The sequence below is a fragment of the Octopus bimaculoides genome, chromosome 12 (genome assembly GCF_046866305.1).
Source record: "Octopus bimaculoides isolate indiv1 chromosome 12, ASM4686630v1, whole genome shotgun sequence".
In the NCBI taxonomy this organism is placed as follows: domain Eukaryota; kingdom Metazoa; phylum Mollusca; class Cephalopoda; order Octopoda; family Octopodidae; genus Octopus; species Octopus bimaculoides.
Genome location: NC_142939.1, coordinates 60469665 through 60493078, shown reverse-complemented (window position 1 = coordinate 60493078; position 23414 = coordinate 60469665). Strand labels below are relative to the sequence as shown.

The window sequence follows — 23414 nt, the reverse complement described above, 5'->3', positions numbered from 1 at the left end:
TCGAATACAAAATTTTTTATCTGTTCTATACCACAAAATATACAAGTATACGAAGTTTGAAAGTGTTTCGGTACCAAAAACACTACATAAAAAAATGTTGCCCGTCAAACCATAAAGGTCCCCAAGTAGTTGGTAAGCAAGCTATTTACCACACAGCCAATCCATATATATATAATTTGGCACGCGCAATAATACTAGCTATGCAACTAGCACATAGGGGTACATCGCATCCGTATATACTATGTTGTGTGCAGGTAGACATACAAATACATGATGTATTTGCGTGCACGCGCGCACACACACACACACACACACACGCACACACACACACACACACGCATACATGCACGCATGTACGCGCGCGTAAATTACAAGCAATTATCTTCCCTTGATCGACAGTACAACAGCATTGTTTTGGTGGCCATCTTATTAGTTGCTATAACAACCAACTAGACGCCGTCCAGTCTACCTCTAACAACACCGCCACATGTCGTATGACGTTCTATCGCATAAAACCAGCGAGTGACCGATGTACGCTGAACTAGTCTCTATACAGACTGACCAACGCATTTTGATTATGTCAACGATAACTTATTGAACAACTCGTTAACGAAGTATAAAACTTTTATGTACGTTTTCTATATCTCTCTATCTGTCAATATATCTCTGAATCTATCTAATGAAGTATAAAATCTTCTGTTTCTTATTTCTCTCTCTATTTATCTATCTACCTATCTATTTATCTATCTGTCTAGCTAACTATCCATCTATCCATCTATCTATCTATCTATCTATCTATCTCTTTCTGTCCCTGTCGTTAAAATGCTTTGTGTGAGAAAACATCAATTGAAGCATGAATTTCAAAACAGATATTGTTACAATGATGAATATATATATATATATATATATATATATATACACACACACACACACACACACACACGCGCGCTTACATATATATTCATCCATACATACGCACACACGCACGTCCTAACACACACAGACACACTCACACATACACACACACACACAATATAAAATTATCAAATACATCTATGGAATTTAAGAGCTCAGTTATGAGAACATCTGTGAAATTTATGATTTTTTCCTTTCTTTTAACTATTCTGAGTGCATCTGTGTGCGTGTGTGTGTGCATATGTATACACACACACACACACACACACACACATACATGCATATACGTGTTGGGGTTGGCCGTGTGGGTAATAGCCTTGCTTCCAAACCATGTTGTCTTCAGTTCAGTTGCACTGTGTGATGCTTTGGGCATATACAGGCTCGAGTCAACCAGAGCTTTTCCTGTGTCTGTATTTGTGTTGTGGTTCCCTCCCTCGTCCCCACTCCCACCACTGGTCATTTATTTATGTCCCCCGTAACTTACCATTTCGGTGAAAGAGACCAATAGAACAAGTCCCATACTTACGCAGAAAATAAGTACTGGCATCAGTTTGTTCAACACAAGCCATTTAAAGTGTTGCTCCTGCATGACCACAGTCCAATGGTTGGCATGGCTGTGTGGTAAGAAGCTTGCTTCCCAACCACATGGTCCCAGATTCAGTCCCACTGCATGGCACCTTGAGTCTTCAACTCTAACCTCAAGCTAGCCAAAGCCTTGTGAGTAGATCTTGTAGATGGAAACTGAAAGAAGCCTGTCGTATATATGTGTGTGAATGCCTGTGTGTGTGTGTATATATATATATATATATATATATATATATATATATATATATATATATATATATATATATAGAATATATTATATTAGGGGGAAAAGCAAAACCTAGGCAGGACGAGTATCTCAAGTCATTTAGAATAATTCAATTAGGGTCAGGTGAATTTGCAGTTTTTTAAACCAGGCAATGTTCTGAAAAGACACCTACATAGATTGCATATCCAATTAGGACCACCAAAAGCTGCAGATAAATTCTGATCTTTGTGGATCTCAAAATGTTTTTTGAGGCCTCCATTAGATTTACACACCTTCTGGCATATACTGCATTCAAAGGTGTACACAGACATATAGGCAGAATAGTTGGTGAAGGTTCGTTTTCCATGGGTTCACATATCTTCTTTTACTCTTTTACTTGTTTCAGTCATCTGACTGGGACCATGCTGGAGCACTACCTTTAGCAAATATATATATCATCATCATCGTCATCATCGTTTAACGTCCGCTTTCCATGCTAGCATGGGTTGGACGATTTGACTGAGGACTGGTGAAACCGGATGGCAACACCAGGCTCCAGTCTGATTTGGCAGAGTTTCTACAGCTGGATGCCCTTCCTAACGCCAACCACTCAGAGAGTGTAGTGGGTGCTTTTACGTGTCACCCGCACGAACGTGTCACCCATATATAAATTTATATAAAGGGCATTAACTGTGTAGTAATGCCTCACGCTTCGAGGGACTAAATAAGTCAAAAACTACCAAAAAATAAGCAACATATTTACTGAAAGCGAGGGAATGCAGCTTTCAAAATTCATCTCTTAAAAACATTTAACTCAACAGTAGACCACTGGATTCTCAATCAAATACAGAAAAACTGTGAATTAACCTGCATTCTTTTGTTCATCAGTACACGTATGGTCAAGATACATAAAAATAAACAAGAATCAAGAGATGAATTTTGAAAGCTGCATTCCCTCACTTTCAGTAAATATGTTGCTTATTTCTTGGTAGTTTTTGACTTATTTAGTCCCTCGAAGCGTGAGGCATTACTACGCAGTTAATGCCCTTTATATAAATTTATATATATTTATGAAAAAATGATGAATTTTTTTCATTACGAAATTTTTTTCATTATGAGGTTTTTTCACGCTGACTACTTGATAAATTCTTATAAAGAATTTATCCTATATTATATTATATATATATATATATATATATATATATATATATACAAATTATAGTAAGAATGGATACATAAGGGTAGAAGACCACAGGAACAATACCGTATATCCAACACAAGATTTAATATATGTGTGTGTGCGTGTGTGTGTTCAATTTTTTCTAGAATCAATAAATATATAGTTTTAAGTCTCTAAAATGTCTAAAAAGTAAGGTAAAATAAAGTATACAGGCATATACAATGATATAAACTTCAGAAATATCATGAATGTTTAAAATATTTATTTAAAAATATTGTAAACCATTCACACTGAAAGCACATATATATACAAACATATACGCATATACATGTGTGATTTTACTTCCCACCCATGTGCTCTTGGGTTCAGTCCTACTATGCAGTACCTTGGACAAGTGTCTTCGACTATTGCCCCAGTCCAACCAAGGACACGTGAGTGGAGTTGGTACATGAAAACTGAAAGAAGCCATCATATATATATATATATGTATGTATGTATGCATGTCTGTCATAATTCAGTTTTATTTCAAGATCTCATGCCAAAAGAGAAAGAATCAGTTTTTAACATAGATCCAAGGCTCCTTCATTGGAATTTCAACATCAACAACAGCGTATTTTTGTTTGTATGTATATGTGCAGATTTGTATGTTTTGCTTTATGTATGTATTCTCATGCATATAGTTGCATGTCTAGACATGCTCATATATATTTAAAGGATAAACTTCTGGAAAGTTTTACAGATTTTTACAGTTCCAGTGATGGATTGGATCTGTAGTCTTTGAACCAGCTTTCTCCTTTCTGGTTTTGAGAAGCCTAATTTCTCAAGATTGGTATTTAGGCAGTATGTTACATATTCCAGTGCCCCAATAATTACATGTATAAACCTGAACTTGTAATCTGTATAGAGTAGTTGTAGATTCCTTGATAGTATGTATGTATGTGAGTATATATACACACCACACACACACATATATATACATATATATATGTGTGTGTGTGTTTATGAATTTGTTTTGCAAGATTCCTGATGTGAAAGAGTGTGTTGAGAAACAAAAAATTACCATCTCGAAATATAACAATATATATATATATATATATATATATATATATATAACATTATATATATATATATATATATATATATATATATATATATATATATATATAATTGGGGCTTTTTTTAATTAATTTCTGACTACAAACCCAAGCCATTTTCTTTTTCTTTATTTCTCTACAATGGAAAACAGGAGAAAAAAAGCAGGCAGTTAAAATAAACAAAAGATTGAAGAGAAAAAGTCTACGAATGTTGAAGAAAATTTCCGCATGAGTTCGCTGTTATGAAGAACTTTTGAACAATTTGGTTGAAAGACTGTGAAAAGGTTTGATTCTGCAGAGAAAGTAGAGGTGGTAAGATGGAAATGTCAGAACCGGAATTGCCAGAAGTACTAGAGGAAGACGAAGATGTGGAAGAAGGGGACCAACAGGAAGAGGGCGATGAAAAGGTAATTGATTTAATTTGTAATTTGTATTTAAATTATTCCTAATTTGGTAGATGTTAGAGATCAGTGTTTTGAGTTGTTTTTTATTTTTTTATTTTTAGGGGTCTCCAAGATTAGTGGGAGGAAGGAAGGGTATACCACTACAATTATCCTACACCTCACATTGGTTTTGTTTCCTCATAACTTTCAAGAAAAAAAATGGATATTTTTTTAATGAAATTTTCTATAAATATCTTTCTGCTGATTTAGCTTACGATTATATCAGAATTTCATCATCATCATCATCTTTTAATGTCTGTTGTCCATGCTGGCATGGGTTGGGGGTATGACCAGAACTGTCTAATTCAGCATGGTTTCTATGGCTGGATATCCTTCCTAATGCCAACCACTCCAAGAGTGCCATTTGTATGGCATCAGTGTCTACCACAACTACAATTTCACTTAGCTGGATGGGTCTTCTTCTCAAGCACAGCATATTGCCAAAGGTCTTGGTTATTTGTCATTGCTTCCATAAGACCCACTACTTGAAAGGTGCTTTTTACATTCCACCGACACAAGTGCTAGTTATGCAACACCTAGCATCAGCTACATTGCCTCCATGAGGCCCAATGTTCGAAAGGGGCTTTTCACATGCCAGTGGCACATGTGAAACAAAAAAAACGGTGAGCCCACATACATACAGACACACATCACAATTATTTTTTTTTACCAAATTTCTTTTCACTGAATTATTACAAATTGTGACAATTATTTCGTAGTAAGCCTGTCAGATATCACAGACAGAAAAACAGTAGATTGTTGTTTATTTCTGTTCTTTTTTTTTTTTTCTCTTTGCATTGCAGTGTTATCAACATTTTTGTATTTTTATCGTATAGTAATTGTTCTGAATTTCTAAATGAATTCTCTATAAATTATACCTTGAAAAAAAATATTGTGTAGATATATATAAGCTCTGGGGTCGATTTACTCGACTGTAAAGGTGGTGCTCCAGCATGGCCGCAATCAAATGAATGAAACAAGTAAAAGAGAGAGTGTGTGATGCGTGCATGCCCATCGCTAAGGAAGTGCGCCGGATGGCATTGCCCCCTCACTTTTCAATGGTGCACCCTCAGATTTAGAAAATACAGTTTACAAAAATCTTCCCACAATCCAAATTCTGAAGCACCACCACGAGCCCCAGGCACCAAAGTGTGGTAATGAATGTGTGTCAGTATTTATGTGTGTGTGTCCACTTTTATTTTATTTTTTTTTTTTTAGTCGCCTTAAATTTCGATATAATCATGATCTACACCATCTGAAAATCTGAAGGGTATTTGCAGAAAATTTTATTTAAAAATACCCAATTTTCTTAAAGTTATGAAGAAACGAAATCAGTGAGTAGATAGGTGGGGCTCACTTGTGTAGGTATGCCGGGAGGAAGATATCTTCCAACCGGAGATATGGCCTTGATATTTGCAACAGATTGAACTTTGCTAAAGACACCCAAGGAGCCAGTTGGCGGTGTTAAACCTACCGTCCAGGTAGGCCAGGGCAGGATTTGAACGCAGAACGCAGAGCCAAAACAAATACCGCAAGACAACTAGTCCGATGTCTTTACAGTTCCGGCAATCAATCGCCCTGGCTTCTTATTTTCTATCGACTCTGAAAGGATTAAGACAGAAAACATTTAAAAAATCTCAGAAAACTTTCAATTTCTTCGAAGAATGACCCCCCTGTCGAAAGTCCAAAACTCACCTCGCCGTTCCACTTGAGTCACGAATATATTTCAACAGTTAAAATAGATTTTTAACTTCAATACAAGGCTATATGTTGTGGGTAGTGGTTGGTACGCGTTGTACAATTGTTATTCCCAACGAGAGCCATATAGCCCTCTTCGAGGACCTTGATACATTTGAAATCTTGTGTAGTATTGGGGAAATCACTTGAAATTATTTACAACTAGCTCACAGGTGTGCTGACGCCGGAAACCTGAGAAAAGTTCCTTCCTAAGGGTACCACAGTTACAAAAATAGTTGATGTAAAATATCTTACTTAAATACATCCACGAAGGATGAAATGAAAAGTCAATGTTTACTGGAATTGAAAATGGAGCATTAAAAAGAAAAGGCATTTTGGCCGATGTTCTGCTAATTCTGCCGTTCCACAACAGTAAACTCTGTTGTTAAGCACACATTTATTTATTCGAGTGTAGAAATGATATTTTTAATATTATTCTTTTGGTGTACAAATTATTATTTTCATATAATAAAAATAATAAATTTCTTTTTTAACTAAATTAACAGTCATAGTGGATCTAGTTCAAAACGGGGGCACCAGTTTTCATTTATGTTTTATGTAGTGTTTTTGGTACCGAAAGACTTTCAAACTTCGTATACTTATCTATTTTGTGTTATAGAACAGAAAAAAATTTTTGACACATTCTACCAGTGTCCCAAGTTTCAAAATGTTTCGTTAAGAAAATACTGGTGCCCCCGTTTTGAACTAGATCCGTCATAGTTGTTGTTTTTGCTGTATGAATATTTTACGGAAGCTTTTTAAAAATATTTTAGTTCATATTTCGCCTAACGCTGTTTTATTGAGGAACGTGGGTCGCAGAATCTTCCACTATAGAATTTGGAACGACTCAACGAGGGAGAGCTTCACTAAGCAGTCCCCTCGGCATGCTAGAAACAGCAGCCAAATCTTCGTCAACTTTGTGATCTTAAATAGGTACGACAAAGTAGATAATATAGTTGTAAACACAATGCCTTGATGAAAAACATGGTCTTTACAGTTGGAATGCCTGTGGTCACAGGTACGCTAAACGATTGTAATAGCTAATATAGCCGGTCATGTTTTAAGCATTAACTAATAATAAGTAGCATGCTGGAAGCCGAGCTGGGGAATTAGCTCAGATGGTAGAGCGCTCGCTTAGCATGCGAGAGGTACCGGGATCGATGCCCGGATTCTCCAACTTTAAATTTTATTTCTTTTTGTGTTTTGGCAACGCACATCAAGCGAAATGAATGTAATAATTTGTGACTGGAAAGTTGTTATAATAATTAATATTGTTGTCTTTTATAGCCAGAAGAATATGCATTGTCAGAAGACGTGATCAGTGAGTGTCTTTCATTGCTCTATAAAATAGGTGACGGTCTTTCATACACCTACATACGGCTTGATTGCAGCAACAGGTAAGTTGTTGTGCGGATTATTTCTCCTTCACTTCTCCATTAGGATTACATGTTTCGTCTTCGTCTTTTTTTAAATTTTTTTTTGTTTTTTAAATTGTTTGATTTTTTTTTTTAGATATAAATTTTCAAAAACGGTGCCATTTGTGGTTTCAGGTTTAGTTCCATTGTGTGATACTGGGCAAGTGTCTTCTGCTACTATTATAGCACCAGATTAACTAAAGACTTGTGAGTGGATTTGGTAAATGGAAACTGAAAGAAACCCCTCATATATATATATATATATATATATATATATATATATATATATATATATATATATATATATATATATATATATATATATATATATATATATATATATATATATATATATATATATATATATATATATATATATATATATATATATATATATATATATATATATATATATATAAATATATATATATATATATATATATATATATGTATGTGCAGGCGTAGCTGTGTGGTAAGAAGCTTGCTTCTCGACCACATGGTTCTGGGTTCAGTCCTACAGTATGGCACCATGGGAAAGTGTCTCCTGCTATAGCCTTGGGCCAACCAAAGCCTTGTGAGTAGATTTGGTAGACGGAACCTGAAAGAAGCCTGTTGTGTGTGTGTGTGTCTTTGCATCTGTGTTTGTCCCCCCAACCATCACTTGACAACTGATGTTGGTATGGTTACGTCCCCGTGATTTAGCAGTGCCTGATGAATATGCTTGAGATATTTCTCAAAATATGGAACTATTAGTAGCACTTAAAGATATGTATTGTGTCCTTTAAATAAATAATATTTATCCCTCACCAGATGGAGTACCTTTTTGTTGATCTTTCTATCACAGAGCAGTACATTTATATATATATATATATATATATATATATATGTTCAGGTGCAATAAAGACTGCAAACAAACAGGAAACAACTTCTATCTCATTCCAGGGTGAAAAACTAGAGGTAGTCGATAGCTTCCGCTATCTGGGCGACCAAGTTAGTAGTGGGGGTGGGTGCGCTGAAAGTGTAGCTGCTAGAATAAGAATAGCCTGGGCAAAGTTTAGAGAGCTCTTACCCCTGCTGGCGACAAAGGGACTCTCACTCAGAGTAAAAGGCAGACTGTATGACGCATGCGTACGAACAACCATGCTACATGGCAGTGAAACATGGGCTGTAACTGCTGAGGACATACGTAAGCTCGCAAGGAATGAAGCCAGTATGCTCCGTTGGATGTGTAATGTCAATGTGAATACCCGTCAGAGTGTAAGTATCTTGAGAGAAAAGCTGAACATTAGAAGCATCAGTTGTGGCGTGCAAGAGAGACGATTGCGCTGGTATGGACATGTGGTGAGAATGGAGGAGGATAGCTGCGTGAAAAAGTGCCACACCCTAACAGTTGAGGGAACCCGTGGAAGAGGTAGGCCCAGGAAGACCTGGGCTGAGGTGGTGAGGCAAGACCTGGGCTGAGGTGGTGAGGCAAGACCTTCGTACATTGGGCCTCACCGAGGCGATGACTACGGACCGAGACCTTTGGAAATGGGCTGTGCGTGAGAAGACCCGGCAAGCCAAGTAAGATCGTTGCCAGTGCCCCTGGACTGGTTCTTGTGCGGGTGGCACATGAGATGCACCATTTTGAGCGTGGCCGTTGCCAGTACCGCCTGACCGGCTCCTGTAGGATTTTCGAGCGAGATCGTTGCCAGTGCCCCTGGACTGGCTTGTGCGGGTGGCACATAAAAGACACCATTTCGAGCGTGGCCGTTTTCGTGCGGGTGACACGTAAAAGCACCCACTACACTCTCTGAGTGGTTGGCGTTAGGAAGGGCATCCAGCTGTAGAAACTCTGCCAAATCAGACTGGAGCCTGGTGTTGCCATCCGGTTTCACCAGTCCTCAGTCAAATCGTCCAACCCATGCTAGCATGGAAAGCGGACGTTAAACGATGATGATGATGATATATATATACAAATTTATGTATATATTATTATTATCTTGATTTTAAAAAACCTTGACAATGTAAATATGTTAATAGTTACCATGGGTAGCAAAAATTACACAAAAAAAAACAGGATATCACACCCGTTTTATAGGCATAAATACCAAGTTAAAGTGATGCATTTTGAGTAGATATGAATAATAATAATAATAAATGGAGCAAAACGCATATAAACAAAAGTTCCTTTAATTCCTACATATGTTTCAAAATATATGTGCACTCTACTCCAAAGAAGTAAGAGGTACTGGAACTGCACATATATTCATCGTCAGGGAACCAACATATAGAAGCAAAACAAATGCGAAATGATAAGGTTACGTATATACACACACACACACACAAAATGGTCTTGTTTCAGTTTCTGTCTACGAAATCCAATTGTAAGGCTTTGGTCAGTTCAGGGCTATAGTAGAAGACACTTGCCCAAGGTGCCACACAGAGACTGAACTCAGAACCATGTTGGGGTTAGTAGCCTGTGCCCTTAACCACTACGCCATGTTGTCGGTAAGTAAACCCCTTCACGCACAACCACACCTGCACCTAAATGTTGTGCGCATGTATGTGTGTATATAATGTTCATGTGTTCTTATTTTTATTTGCCAGGGAGCTAACCAACATATGCATTCTTGAGAGATATATTCATTTGAGAATTGTTGATGTGAGCAACAATCAGTTATCCAGTTTAAGCCCTTTAGACTTCTTACCAAATCTGTTGTCTCTGAAAGCAGACAAAAACATCATTGAAGAGGTGGACATTAAACCACATCCTTTTTTACAATACATTTCCTTGAGTAATAACAAGATCGAGAACATTTCTGAGGGACTGTCACACCCCCTTGTCAGACATATAGACCTCAGTAGTAAGTATACCTTATTTCTGTGAGGACAACTTTGGTGTCAAATGTTTGTATCCTTTACCATTTGTCTTTTACTTTTTACTTGTTTCAGTCATTGGACTGCAGCCATGCTGGACAGGGCACCAACCTCCTCCTTAAATGATTTAATCAATCAAATCTCCCACCACCACCCCTCATCAGTCTAGTACTTATACTATCAATCACTTTTGCCAGACTGCTAAGTTACAGGGATGCAAACAAAGCCGCTCCTGTCAAACTGTCCAAATAAAAAACTTCCTCGACCCAGGGAGCATCCTCAACTCCCAGACAGAAATCTTCACACCCTGCTTGCATTTCAGGAATTTCTTGCTGGCATCCTGGGATCCACAGGCCAACAGGGTCAATTACAAATAGTCATCAAAGGGAGATGATCCCTTGTTGTTGACAGAATAATAAAGTCTTTTCTTCCTCCATTTCCTAGAGAGGCCGTAGGTCAACGGATTTAGGGTCAAGAGAAATGTTGTAAAGCTAAGCAGTTTATGGACCTGAAACCCAGAGTAACCAAATAGACTGGCCATACCTATCTTATATGTCTATTATATATATATATATATATATATATATATATATCATCATCGTTTAACGTCCGCTTTCCATGCTAGCATGGGTTGGACGATTTGACTGAGGACTGGTGAAACCGGATGGCAACACCAGGCTCCAGTCTGATTTGGCAGAGTTTCTACAGCTGGATGCCCTTCCTAACGCCAAGGTGCGTGACTAAGTGGTCAGGGTATTCAGCTTACAATCATAAGGTCATGAGTTCAGTTCCTGCCAACACATTGTGTCCTTGGACAAGACACTTTATTTCACATTGCTCCAGTCCACTCAGCTGGCAAAAATGAGGAGTACCTGTAAATTCAAAGGGCCAGCCTTGTCACACTCTGTGTCATGCTGAATCTTCCTGAGAACTACATTAAGGGTACACGTGTCTGTGGAGTGCTCAGCCACTTGCTGCACATTTATTTCACAAGCTGGCGGATGATCAGATCAACTGGAACCCTTGTCACCGTAACCAACTGAGTACCAGTTAATATATATATGTATCTTATATATATATACATATATGTATATTATATATATATAATATATATATATGCATTTTATATATATATATATATATATATATATATATATATATATATATATATATATATATATATAGATAGATAGATAGATAGATATATACATATAGTTTTAGAGAAAAGAACCAAGGTTCATGAACTCATCGATGAAAATCCACTGTCACATATAGAAAAATTAATAATTAAAAGCACAATAAATAAGTATAATATAATACAAAGTAAATATCATAAGATTAAGATATGATATTATATTATACTCATTTATTGTGCTTTTACTTATTAATTTTTCTATATGTGACATTGGATTTTCATCGATGAGTTCATGAACCTTGGTTCTTTTCCCTAAAACTATATATTTATATTTAATACTGTGAAACTTAATTTAATTTTAATTTTTAATAAATTGATTTTAATTGAGTTTTTACCTGTAATTTTGGATTTTTATCCCTAACATTGCTGCTTGTTGACATTTCTTTGTTTTTGACTCTGTTCCAGCCAACAAAATCAAGGAACTATCACAATTGAATGAAGAGACATACTCTAAACTTACCGTTCTCAAACTCCAAGAGAATGCTATTGAAACCATCAAAGATATCAATTTACCAAGTCTAACGTCACTTTCTCTTGTGAGTCATAATTTCTAAATGTCTGACTTTGATTCAAATTTTACCAAAATATATATCTTTTATATTTTACTTGTTTCAGTCATTGAACTGTGGCCATGCCAGAGCATTGCCTTAATGGGTTTTTAGTCAAACAAATTGATCCCAGTACTTCTTTTACAAAGCCTGGCATAAACACATCAAAACACAAAGACACACATGCATATATGTAATATATATTTAAATACACGATGGGCTTCTTTCAGTTTCTGCTTAACAAATCCACTCACAAGACTTTGGTCAACCCAGGGCTATAATAGAAGGTACTGTTCAATGGGATTGATCTTAAAACCACATGGTTGGAAAGTAAGCTTCTTAACCACACAGCCATTTCTGCGCCTATATATCTTTATTTATTTGCGTAGTCATATTTTACATGTTCAAGTGCATTTGGACACAAGAAGACCTTCCACTGCAGAAATAGTCCCAGGAGAAAATTCTCTTCCTAGATATGTTTGAGAACACATATTGGACTGTGAATGACACCATTGGATCGTAAGACATGTGTGTTTCTGCATTCATTTGCTTAAAGAGATTCAGTTGCTTTTTCTGACAGATAAAAAAAAGTGGCAAAAGAGGCTCCTGTTGTTTTGGGGAGAGAGAATTGCATAAAATGTTTGGAGGATGAGGCAGAGTTAGAGTGGTGAGAGAAGGAAAGGGGTAGTGGTGGTGGTGAAGGGGAGGAGGTGGTGGTGGACTGTGGATTATTTTTCTGTTTTTTTTCTTTTACTTAATTTTCGAGAGCAATCGAGTTCATTTTTAGTATTCTCGTTTGTGAGAGCAGTCGAGTTTATTTCAGATATTCTCATTTTAAAAATCATCTCTGGCTAACCGTTGAGAGGACATTGGTGTTGCTTTGGTGGAGATTTGCGCTCTCTGAGTGCCTTTGTTATTATTATTATTATTATTATTACTATTATTATTATTATTATTATTATTACTATTATTATTATTATTATTATTATTATTAAGTCGGCAAGCTGGCAAAATCGTTAGCACACCAGGCAAAATGCTTAGCAGTATCTCGTCTGCCATCACATTCTGAACTTAAATTCCTCCAAGGTCCACTTTGCCTTTCATCCTTTCAGAGTCAATGAATGAAGTACCAGTTGAACACTGGAGTCGATGTGATCAACTCATCCCCTCCCCTAAAACTGCTGCCCTTGTGGCAAAATTTGAAACCATTAGTAGTAGTAGTAGGAGTAGGAGAAGGAGGAGGAGTAATAGCAGTATTGTTATTATTATTTTGGATGTCTTCCAGATAGTTTTTTTATTAATTAATTATAAACTTAATCTTAATCCCTCCTTTATCAAAAATAGTCAGATTACAGCAAAATTTTTTGTATCATTGCAGCTATTTCTTACAGTTTTTAGACTTTCTTATAGCACAACTATTTTTATTAATATTCAAGAAATCACTATTATTATTATTATTATTATTATTATTATCATCATCATCATGTTGTTATTTTGATAAATACGGAAAAACAGATCAAAAGAAACTTTTCTTGCAACAATTTGAAATTCTTTTTCTAGCTTTCATATTTCAAAATTTCATTTTCTTGTTTTATATTTTTAAGACAAAATTATTTCCATTTTCTTTGTTTGTATGTTTGTTGTTTCTTTTTTAAACATTTCTTATTTTGTTCTATTTTGCAAAAGGAATTAATAACACTTAAAATAAAAATCCACAAATAGGCTTCATGTTATCTGCTTGCATTCAAGTATCACACGCAGGTTTGTAACATTGTGTTAAAACAGCATACAAGCTGAATTTTTCAGGCCAAAATTTACAGTCAAACAAGATAGGTTGACTTATACATATACGAGGTGGTATCAAAAAGTTCCTGGACTAGTTCTGTAGCACACCAACAGATGGCAGCACATGGTTGCCTGTACAATGAGAGCTAGCAGTGACCTTCATGAGGCAGTGTGCTGAGTGACATTGCTGTGTTTACTTTGCATTTTGTGAGATTTGTGTCTTTCTAATCACATGTATGCTATAGTCTACGATTTTTGTCATGGACAGGAAGTTAGAACTAAGAGCCAACACAAAATTTTGCATTAAACTTGGAAAGTCTGCTACTGAGACATTGAGCATGCTTCGGCAAGATGGTGTGAGAGCAGTTGCTATGGCATTAAGGTAGATCTGGCCACCCTCGTTAACGGGGACAAAACCCAGATTTAAAATGCTTGATAATGATGATGAAGATGATGACAACATCGAAATCTCAATGCAAAAAAAGATAATGAATGAGTAATTTAAAACAATGTAAACAAATAAGCATAAAAGTCAACAGAATAATATCCAGCCAAAATATTCTACCTGTTTTATGTTCACACTGATCAGATACAGCCTTTTCAACCTACCCTACATTGTCATTCTAAAAACAAGCAATCACATCATTGAAATCTTTAAGCTACAAGATAATTTCATGATTAATTCAATACAATGTGAATAAATAAGCATTAGCATTTCACAGAAGTAATCTGAACACAAAAGGATTAAGAGAGTAAATGTTAAAAATACTGTTCAATTAATAGAGACTGCAAAGGAAAGTGTTTAGTATTTATATAGCAAACCTTGGCCTCAGGTTTTGGCACAAGGCCAGCAATTTTGTGGAGTGAGTAAGTCGATTACATTGACCCCTGTGTTTATTGATCCCTAGTGGCATTTTAACACAGAACATAAAGTTAGAAGAAATTCTTATTTCTTTATTGCCCACAAGGGGCTACACACAGAGGGGACAAACAAGGTCAGACAAACGGATTAAGTCGATTATATCGACCCCAGTGTGTAACTAACTAGTACTTATTTAATCGACCCCGAAAGGATGAAAGGCAAAGTCGACCTCGGTGGAATTTGAACTCAGAATGTAGTAGCAGACGAAATACCGCTAAGCATTTCGCCCGGCGTGCTAATGTTTCTGCCAGCTCGCTGCTTTAGTTAGAAGGCTCGCCTAAAGTTAGAAGAAATTCTGCTAAGCATTTTGTCCAGCACAGAAACGATTCTGCGAGCTTGACACCTTTATTACATGGCAAATATCTGTATATTGAATTCTATATTCCTCTCCTCAAATGTCCCTGCTCATCTCATAACTCCTTGTGTTGCAAGTTACTTGGTGGCCCTGCGAGTGCTGGTGCCATGTAAAAAGCATCTAGTCCACACTGTAAAGTGGTTGGCATTTGGAAGGGCATCCAGCTGTAAAAACCATGCCAAAACAGACACAGTAGCCTAGGGTAGTGCCACGTAAAAAGCACTAAGTCCCCTCTGCTCAGTGGTTTGTGTTAGGGAGGGCATCCAGTCATAAAAACCCTGCCAAAACAGTAGCCTAGGGTAGTTTTTCTACCTGGCTGGCTCCTACCAACCATCCTACCCATGCATGCATGGAAGATGGGCATTAAATATTGATGATGACGATGATCATCATCATTATCATCCTCATCATCATGTGTTAATGTATGGCAGTGGGGCATGATCTATAGCATCAGAAATGAGAAAGTACTTGGAGAGCTGTGAAATGTGGTTCTCAAGGAGGATATTGAAGATAGCATGGACGGACAAAGTGTTTAATGAAGAAGTGATGACCCCTAGCTGTTATAAAAAGAGATCTTCTTTGTGAGATGAGGACAAAGCAACTGAGATTTCTTGATCATGTGATGAGGAAAGTGGACCCAGAGAATTTAGTAATGAAGGGAAAAGAAGCAGAGGAAGGCAAAGGATGATATGGCTGTCAAGCATGACGGACTGGTTGGAATGAAATGGGCATTAAACATCAGGAAATGGAATTGTTACAGAAAATAAAGAACGGAGAATCGCCTGTGCCCCAAATTCTGAACATGTTACCCAAAGAAAGAAAGATTATTATTATTATTACTGTACATGCTGGTGTGTAAGACATGCATGTCTTTATTCTTAAACAACAAAAAATTGCCATGCATCTAATGCAACTGTATTAAAGGTGTGATACCTAGTGTATGAGTGTATGATAAAACATTAACCCTTTAGCACTCATATTATTCTGTCAAATGTAATATCTATTTATTTATTCAAATTGCTTTGAATTAATCATGCCTTATTATCTCATAGCTTTGAAATTTCAATGATGTGTTTACTCTTTTACTTGTTTCAGTCATTTGACTGTGGCCATGCTGAAGCACCGCCTTTATTGTCGAGCAAATCGACCCCAGAGCTTATTCTTTGTAAGCCTAGTACTTATTCTATCAGTCTCTTTTGCCGATCCGCTAAGTTACAGGGACCTAAACATACCAGCATTGGTTGCCAAACTGGGGGGACAAACAGACATACAAACATATATACACACACACACATATATACATATATATATATATATATATACGACAGGCTTCTTTGAATTTCCATCTCCCAAATCCACTCACAAAGCTTTAGTCAGCCCGAGGCTATAGTAGAAGATACTTGCCCAAGGTGCCACGCAGTCGGACTGAACCCGGGACCATGTGGTTGGTAAGCAAGCAACTTACCACACAACCACTCCTGCGCCTGATTGTTTATTTTTAGAACTAAATTGCAGAATAGGTTTGAGAGGCCAGATTTAGTCATTTTCTCCGTAAAAAAGGTAGAATATTTGAGCCCAATATGGTCAGTTTAAATGCTCAAGGGTTAACTTTTTTCCACCAAAAACTTTGGGGTTTGTCTTCTGTGAAAGTGCATCCTATATAGTGGCAAACAGTATTTTCATCTCCCAACCTTTATCTCCAGATGGTTGTTAAAAGATAATTGTGTTTAATCCATTCCTTTGTTGTCTGTTTTTGTAGGGTTATAATAAGATGACAGATCTTCAGTGGATTTCAAATCTGGTTAATTTAGAAGTCTTTGAAATCAACAACAATTCTATAGACAAACTTGATGGATTTAATAAGGACATGAAAAAACTGAAATACATTGACCTGAAGTAGGTTTTCTTTTAAACTATCTAGTTTATTGATTTGTCTGTTTATATTCTCCTACTTTTATACTATTAATATCAACATCTTACACACACATATCATACCAAACACCTTTGATCTCCTCCTTCTCGCCTTTGACCTCTGACCTCTGTCTTCCCTTCAACCCCAGCCACACATTGATTCATATATTCTTGATGTATTTCCATCACAATTTTATCAAGAGTAAAGACTAAAATATTCATATGGGAAATAAATGGAAGCAAACAAAGAGAAGGCAAGAGGAATTTGTATTATAATTTTAGACCGGTCAATATATATATTGGTCCAAGCAGTTTGACCGTTGACCTTCACCAAAAAAAAAAAAAAAGTTTCAGTTTATCTACTACTATATTCCGATTTTAAATAGAATGTTTAACTCTTCTGATACCAACCAACCCGAAACCTCCCCTACTCCTAGGATACTAACTTCTTGTTGAAAATGATCTAAATTAAAACCGTCCATCAAATTTCCATCTTAATTCATGTTCCAAAAACCAGCTTTATAAGGATAAAGCTATTTTACTTAAAGCTTCGTTATTTTCAAAATTAATTGAAACAAAACCAGTCTACTTCAAGAGAAATATGGTAACAAAAGAGTTACACATTTCGACTTGTTGTTACATCCCCCCATGCATCGTTGTTCCTTTCAATGAAGTCCAAAACAAAATCAGAATTTCCTGATTGGCAAAGTGGCAGTGATTGACACCAAACAACAGATGTCACAGATCATGTGATTTCATGAGAAAATGAGTTAACTGTTAGTACTGTTAGTATTCCAACTTAATACACCATCATTAAGAGTTAGTATAATGTTACCTTAGGTAACATTTTAGGTGCAGGTGTGGTTGTGTGGTGAGAAGTTTGCTTCCCAACCACATGGTTCCTGGTTCACTCTCACTGCATGGCACCTTATGTATGATTCTGCTAGCTCATGCCTTGTAATGGTTTAATATTTGTTGGTATTATAACTAAATAAATTATGTTTTGCTAATTTTTCTTTTCAATGTTCAGCATTAACATTTTCCTCCCATCACGTTGTATTTTAAATGTCACAAATTAGCAATTTGCTGTCAACATATTTTAAAATATGCCAGTGTTAATTAACGATTATATCAAGCCATAGAAAACAAGCCAAAACCGACTGTGGAACTTGGTGCAGCCCCTGGCCTTGTCAGTTCCTGTCAAGCTGTCCAACCCAAACCAGCTTGGAAAACGAACGTTAAATGTTGATGATGATATGTTGATTCTAACATTAACAATTTTACTATCATCACATTTTAACCCGTTAGCATTTAAACCAACCATATCAGACCAAAATATTGCACCTGATTTTATGCTCAAACTGACCAGACTCGGCCTCTAACACATACAGTGTTTATAGAAATAAACAATCACATCATTGAAATCTTAAAGCTACAAAATAATGCATGGTGAAGTTACATCATCATCATCATCATCACTAGACATCTGTGTGTTCCATGCTGTTTCCATGGGTTGGATGATTTGACAGGAACTGGCCGAGCAGAAGACTGCACCATGCTTCAGCATCTGTTTTGGCATGGGTTCTTTTTTTTTGTGGCTGGATGCCCTTCCTAACTTGAACCCCCCCCCCCCCCCTGCAGAGTGGACTCAGTGCTTTTTACATGGCACCAGCAAAGGCGAGATCAGTTTCGGCATGGTTTCTACAGCTGATTGCCCTTCCAAATGCCAACCACTTTACAGCGTAGACTGAATGCTTTTTTTTTAAGTGGCACCAGTACTGACAGGGTCACCAAGTAACTTGGAAGACAAAGATCCTGTGAATAAATAAGCATTACTTTTGACAATAATCTGAATGTTAAAGGGTTAAATATTCAAACATTGAGCAATTTATAGCCATCATTTTGCATTCTGTCCATTTTCCTTCCTCTATTTCAGAGAGAATGTCATTGAGGAGTTTTGCGAAATAGAAAAACTGGCCTGTCTACCAGCTCTTACTGTTTTGTTGCTGGCCGGTAAGTCTCACATCTCACGACTTATTATCATATTGGCAATATTTACAGAGACAATGTCGTTGTACTTTGCAATGGGTGAAGGCATGTGGCTTAGTGATTATGGATGTTTACTCATAATCATAAGGTCATGAGTTCGATTCCTGGTGACATGTTGTGTCCTTGAGCAAGACACTTTATTTCACGTTGCTCCAGTTCTCTCAGCTGGCAAAAATGAATAGTACCTGTATTTCAAAGGGCCAGCCTTGTCACATTCTGTGTCACACTGAACCTACCTGGGAACTATGTTAAGGGCGTGTGTATCTGTGGAATACTCAGCCACTTGCACGTTAATTTCACAAGCAGGCTTTTCTGTTAATCGGATCAACTGGAACCCTTGTCATTGTAAGTGACGGAGAGCCAGTCACGGTCACTTTGTAATGAACTGCATCAATAGCTACAGTATAATAATTACTGGTATAAGGCTATGTGGCCTACTTTCTAAGACGTTGCACTCGTGATTGTGAGATCATGGGTCCAATTCCTGGATCGGGTGACGTGGTTTTCTTGAACAAAACCTGACATGTGGTGCATCATGCACCTGTACAAGCAATGTCGGTTTGATGGAAGGAGAGAGCTTATGTGCAACACAACCATTTGGTCTTCCATAAACAACCTTGTCTGAAGGATAACTTCCTAGGTGCAATCCCATGGTCGTTCGTGACCAAAGAGTGTCTTTACTCTAATGTATTTTTACATGTTTCAGTCATTTGACTGTGGCCATGCTGATACACAGTTTTTTTTTTTTTTTAATTAACATTTTTAAATCCAGATAATCCAATCACTAAAGAAGCAGATTTCCGCGTTGAAGTTCTTAGCTTCTTGACAACTCTTTTCACATTGAATTACTCTGAAGTCACAGAGGAAGAGAGAAATGAAGCTAATGAGGTTTCAAAAGAGCGCCAAGAGGCTCAGGTACGTTCTACGATATTTGTATGACTTACAAACACCAACACTTCCCTTTCTGACCATCACTCAGTTCTTGTGATGTGAGAGACTTTTCAATAACTGTTTTACACAGCAAGATGTCAAAGGGTGAAGGAAATGTTACAATGTCTCAAAGAGAGACATGGAAAGGTACCAAGGTATCAAAGAGATGACATATATGATGTAAGAAAGACAGAGAAACATGGCAATATATATATATATATATATATAAATAATATATGAGTATATGCATATATATGTACATGTATGTACATACCTTGATCTACATGTATATATAGATGCATATCTGGGTACATGACGTTGCAAAAAAACATGGACAAAATGGTAAACAGAGTACAGAAAACACACAGGCCACATAGAGGACATTTCCTTCATCAGCTGCCACCATTATAACACTGGCGTTTCAAAGAGTTATATATATATATATATATATATATAAAATTAATTGTAATCTGAATAAACATTTTGAAAACACGATTCAACTGTAATATCAGTAGAGGTGATTATAAGACCAGAATTCAATACGATTTAAAAAGTAATACTATCACCTTCAACTGAATACCAATGCAGGTAACTTGTTTGATTTAATTCACTTTGAAACCATCATAAATGACGGACCCTTGAGGAAACTGCAGTGCCTAGGATGCATAATTGCGTACAGAGCAATGTGAAGTTGGTGCAGTAGAAACATGTTGGTCATTGTTATATATGTTGTAGAAAACTTTTAATAAAAAGTTTTAGATGTGAATAAATCTCCGCTCTCCTCTTGGCTTTGTAAAGTCATGCACTGTTTATCTTGATATGATATTTCCATGTCATGCATATATGGTTGTGATGCATGTGTTCAGTGTACCCTTATCAGATGGATAGTCATGGTGGGTAGATTGTGGTATGCACTGCTCCCTCACTCAATAGCAATGTTATTTTCTCTTTCCAGAATACACAGAAAGAGGAAACACCATCATAGCTCACCTGTCCAGACAACTGTACACCACTTGAGTGAGGACAGTAAACACAAATCCAGCAACCAATGATCAGGCATTCCTATAACATAAAGAAGTTACAAAGGTGTATTATTGATATCATATCAATATAATATCTGTGAAATATTGCTGTAATATTTCTATGATAAAAAATGCAACATTATACGATATTCTTCTGAACGCAATAGACAGACTTTCTTCTTGAATTGGTTTTTATACTTTAATACCATTATACTTCTTAACATGCTGCAGTATTGCATCGTTTGCTTTTTAATATATTTTTTTTGTGTAACTTTGTAGCTTTTATTGTTTGTACTAACTTGAATGCCAAAGTATTTCCTGTCCTCTCTGAGAGTCCCATATTTTGTTTAGGTATAACTACAGCTGTATCGATATGGAATTTTGCTTTGTGACTATGTGGCTTCAGGTTCATTACCCAAGGTTTGACACCTTGGGCAAGTTTCTTTTACTATTATAGCCTTGAGTGAGTCAATGACTTGTGAGCAACAAATAGAAACTATATGTCAGCCCATCTTATATACATGTACACCATTACTTTCAGACCTGACTGAATGCTAAGCAATGATAAAATTCCTGCATCAAACCAAAATAAATCTCTTCACCTATTTTACTATCAACCACATGCTTTCCCCTATTCTCTTATTCTCTTTAGTTCTTCGCTTCCTACATGACTATGTCCCACTTACCTACATCATGTCTTATCTTCGCACTGTCCACCTACCAAAAAACATGAAAAGCAACTTACCAAAGTCAAAAAGAGCCATAGTAAATCAGTTTGCTTAAAGAGAGTGAGCCAAAATTCTAAAGTCACTGTGAATCTTTTCCTTGTGAATTTATACACACACACCAACATATATAACAACGGACATTAAACAATGATGATGATGATGATGATAACAATAGGTTTGTATACAATTTCCATAAACCAATTTCACACAAAAGAAATTAGTCAGGCATAGATTACAGAAAATACTTGCCCAAGATGCCACACAATGAGATGAAACTCAAAACGACATGGTTACCAGAGAACCACACTTGAGCATGTATGTCATGTCTACACATAGGGCGAGATTACATTATCTACTGTGTTCTTCCTATTTTAAGACAATGTGTTTTGAATAAGATGTGACAGCCTTTTCTAGCATGTTACTTAACCTCATACAGGCATACTCATTGTCTTTCTCCAGAAGTACGTCAAAGGTAAATATCAAATATAAATGAAGTCCAATCTTTTCTGATGTTAATTTCCTTTGGCCCTTAACAGAGATATATCCATGTGATATAAAAGAACAACCCCTGGTAACACACACACACATATATATATATATATATATAATGTATGCATATGCATATTCATAGCTGAGCTGTGAAGGCGCATGGCTCTGTGATTAGAGCGTCGAGCTTACAATCGTGAGGTTGTGAGTTTGAATCCCGGACCGGGCTATGTGTTGTGTTCTTGAGCAAGACACTTTATTTCACATTGCTCCAGTTCACTCATCTGTAGAAATGAGTTGTAGCATCACTGGTGCCAAGCTGTATCGGCCTTTGCCTTTCCCTTGGATAACATCGGTGGCGTGGGGAGGGGAGGCTCATATGCATGGGTGACTGCTGGTCTTCCATAAAACAACCTTGCCCGGACTTGTGCTTGGAAGAGTAACATTCTAGGTGCAATCCCATGGTCAGTCATGACCAAAGGGGGTCCCAGCAGCTGCGCTGTATGGTAAGACGTTCACTTCCCAACTGTATGGTTCCGGGTTCAGTCTTACTGCAAGGCTCCTTGGACAAGTGTTTTCTATGATAGTCTCAGACTGACCAAAACCTAGTGAGTGGATTTGGTAGACAGAAACTGAAAGAAGCCTGTTGTGTGTGTATGTGTTTGTGTGTCTTCTTCTTTTCACATTGCATGAAAGCAGTAAACGAGTGTCACTGTCCAACAAGCAGAGTCGTTCATTTCCCTTATTCGCCAAGAACATGTCTGGCCATGAAGAAATATTACCATGCTTAGAAAAAAAGTGAGGATTGGTGTAAGGAAGAGCATCCAGCCATAAATGTGCCTCAAATAAACTCAGTCTGATCCATGCAAGCATGGAAAAGTGGATGCTAAATGATTATGATGATTAGGTGCCATACAACAGGCACGTAAAAGCACCCATTACATTCTTGGAGTGGTTAGACTTAGGAAGGGCATCCAGCCATAGAAACCATGCCAAATCAGACTGGAGTCTCTTGCAGAACCTCAGCTTACCATTCCTGGTCAACCTGCA

General features: G+C 36.9%; 1 protein-coding gene and 1 non-coding gene across 2 annotated transcripts; both read left to right on the top strand.

Annotated features, from left to right (window-relative positions):
* Positions 1 to 451: 451 nt before the first annotated feature.
* On the top strand, positions 452 to 21376 carry LOC106868461 (leucine-rich repeat-containing protein 23). Its single transcript, XM_089361127.1, has 9 exons — positions 452 to 629; positions 4132 to 4386; positions 7447 to 7556; positions 10164 to 10420; positions 12034 to 12164; positions 16998 to 17134; positions 19086 to 19162; positions 19971 to 20113; positions 21084 to 21376. Exons 2-9 carry the CDS (start codon positions 4297 to 4299, stop codon positions 21111 to 21113), a joined length of 975 nt encoding a protein of 324 aa, XP_089217253.1. The 5' UTR covers positions 452 to 629; positions 4132 to 4296; the 3' UTR covers positions 21114 to 21376.
* On the top strand, positions 7263 to 7335 carry Trnaa-agc (transfer RNA alanine (anticodon AGC)). Its single transcript has one exon. It is a non-coding gene; the product is annotated as a tRNA-Ala (tRNA).
* Positions 21377 to 23414: the final 2038 nt, after the last annotated feature.

What these genes read in the sequence shown, in the direction of transcription:
- LOC106868461 (XM_089361127.1), top strand. Translation starts at nt 4,297, where the DNA reads ATGGAAATGTCAGAACCGGAATTGCCAGAAGTACTAGAGGAAGACGAA. An exon ending in GTCTAACGTCACTTTCTCTT is followed by an intron (nt 12,165 to 16,997) that starts GTGAGTCATAAT and finishes CTGTTTTTGTAG; the next exon opens with GGTTATAATAAGATGACAGA. An exon ending in AAGAGCGCCAAGAGGCTCAG is followed by an intron (nt 20,114 to 21,083) that starts GTACGTTCTACG and finishes TTCTCTTTCCAG; the next exon opens with AATACACAGAAAGAGGAAAC.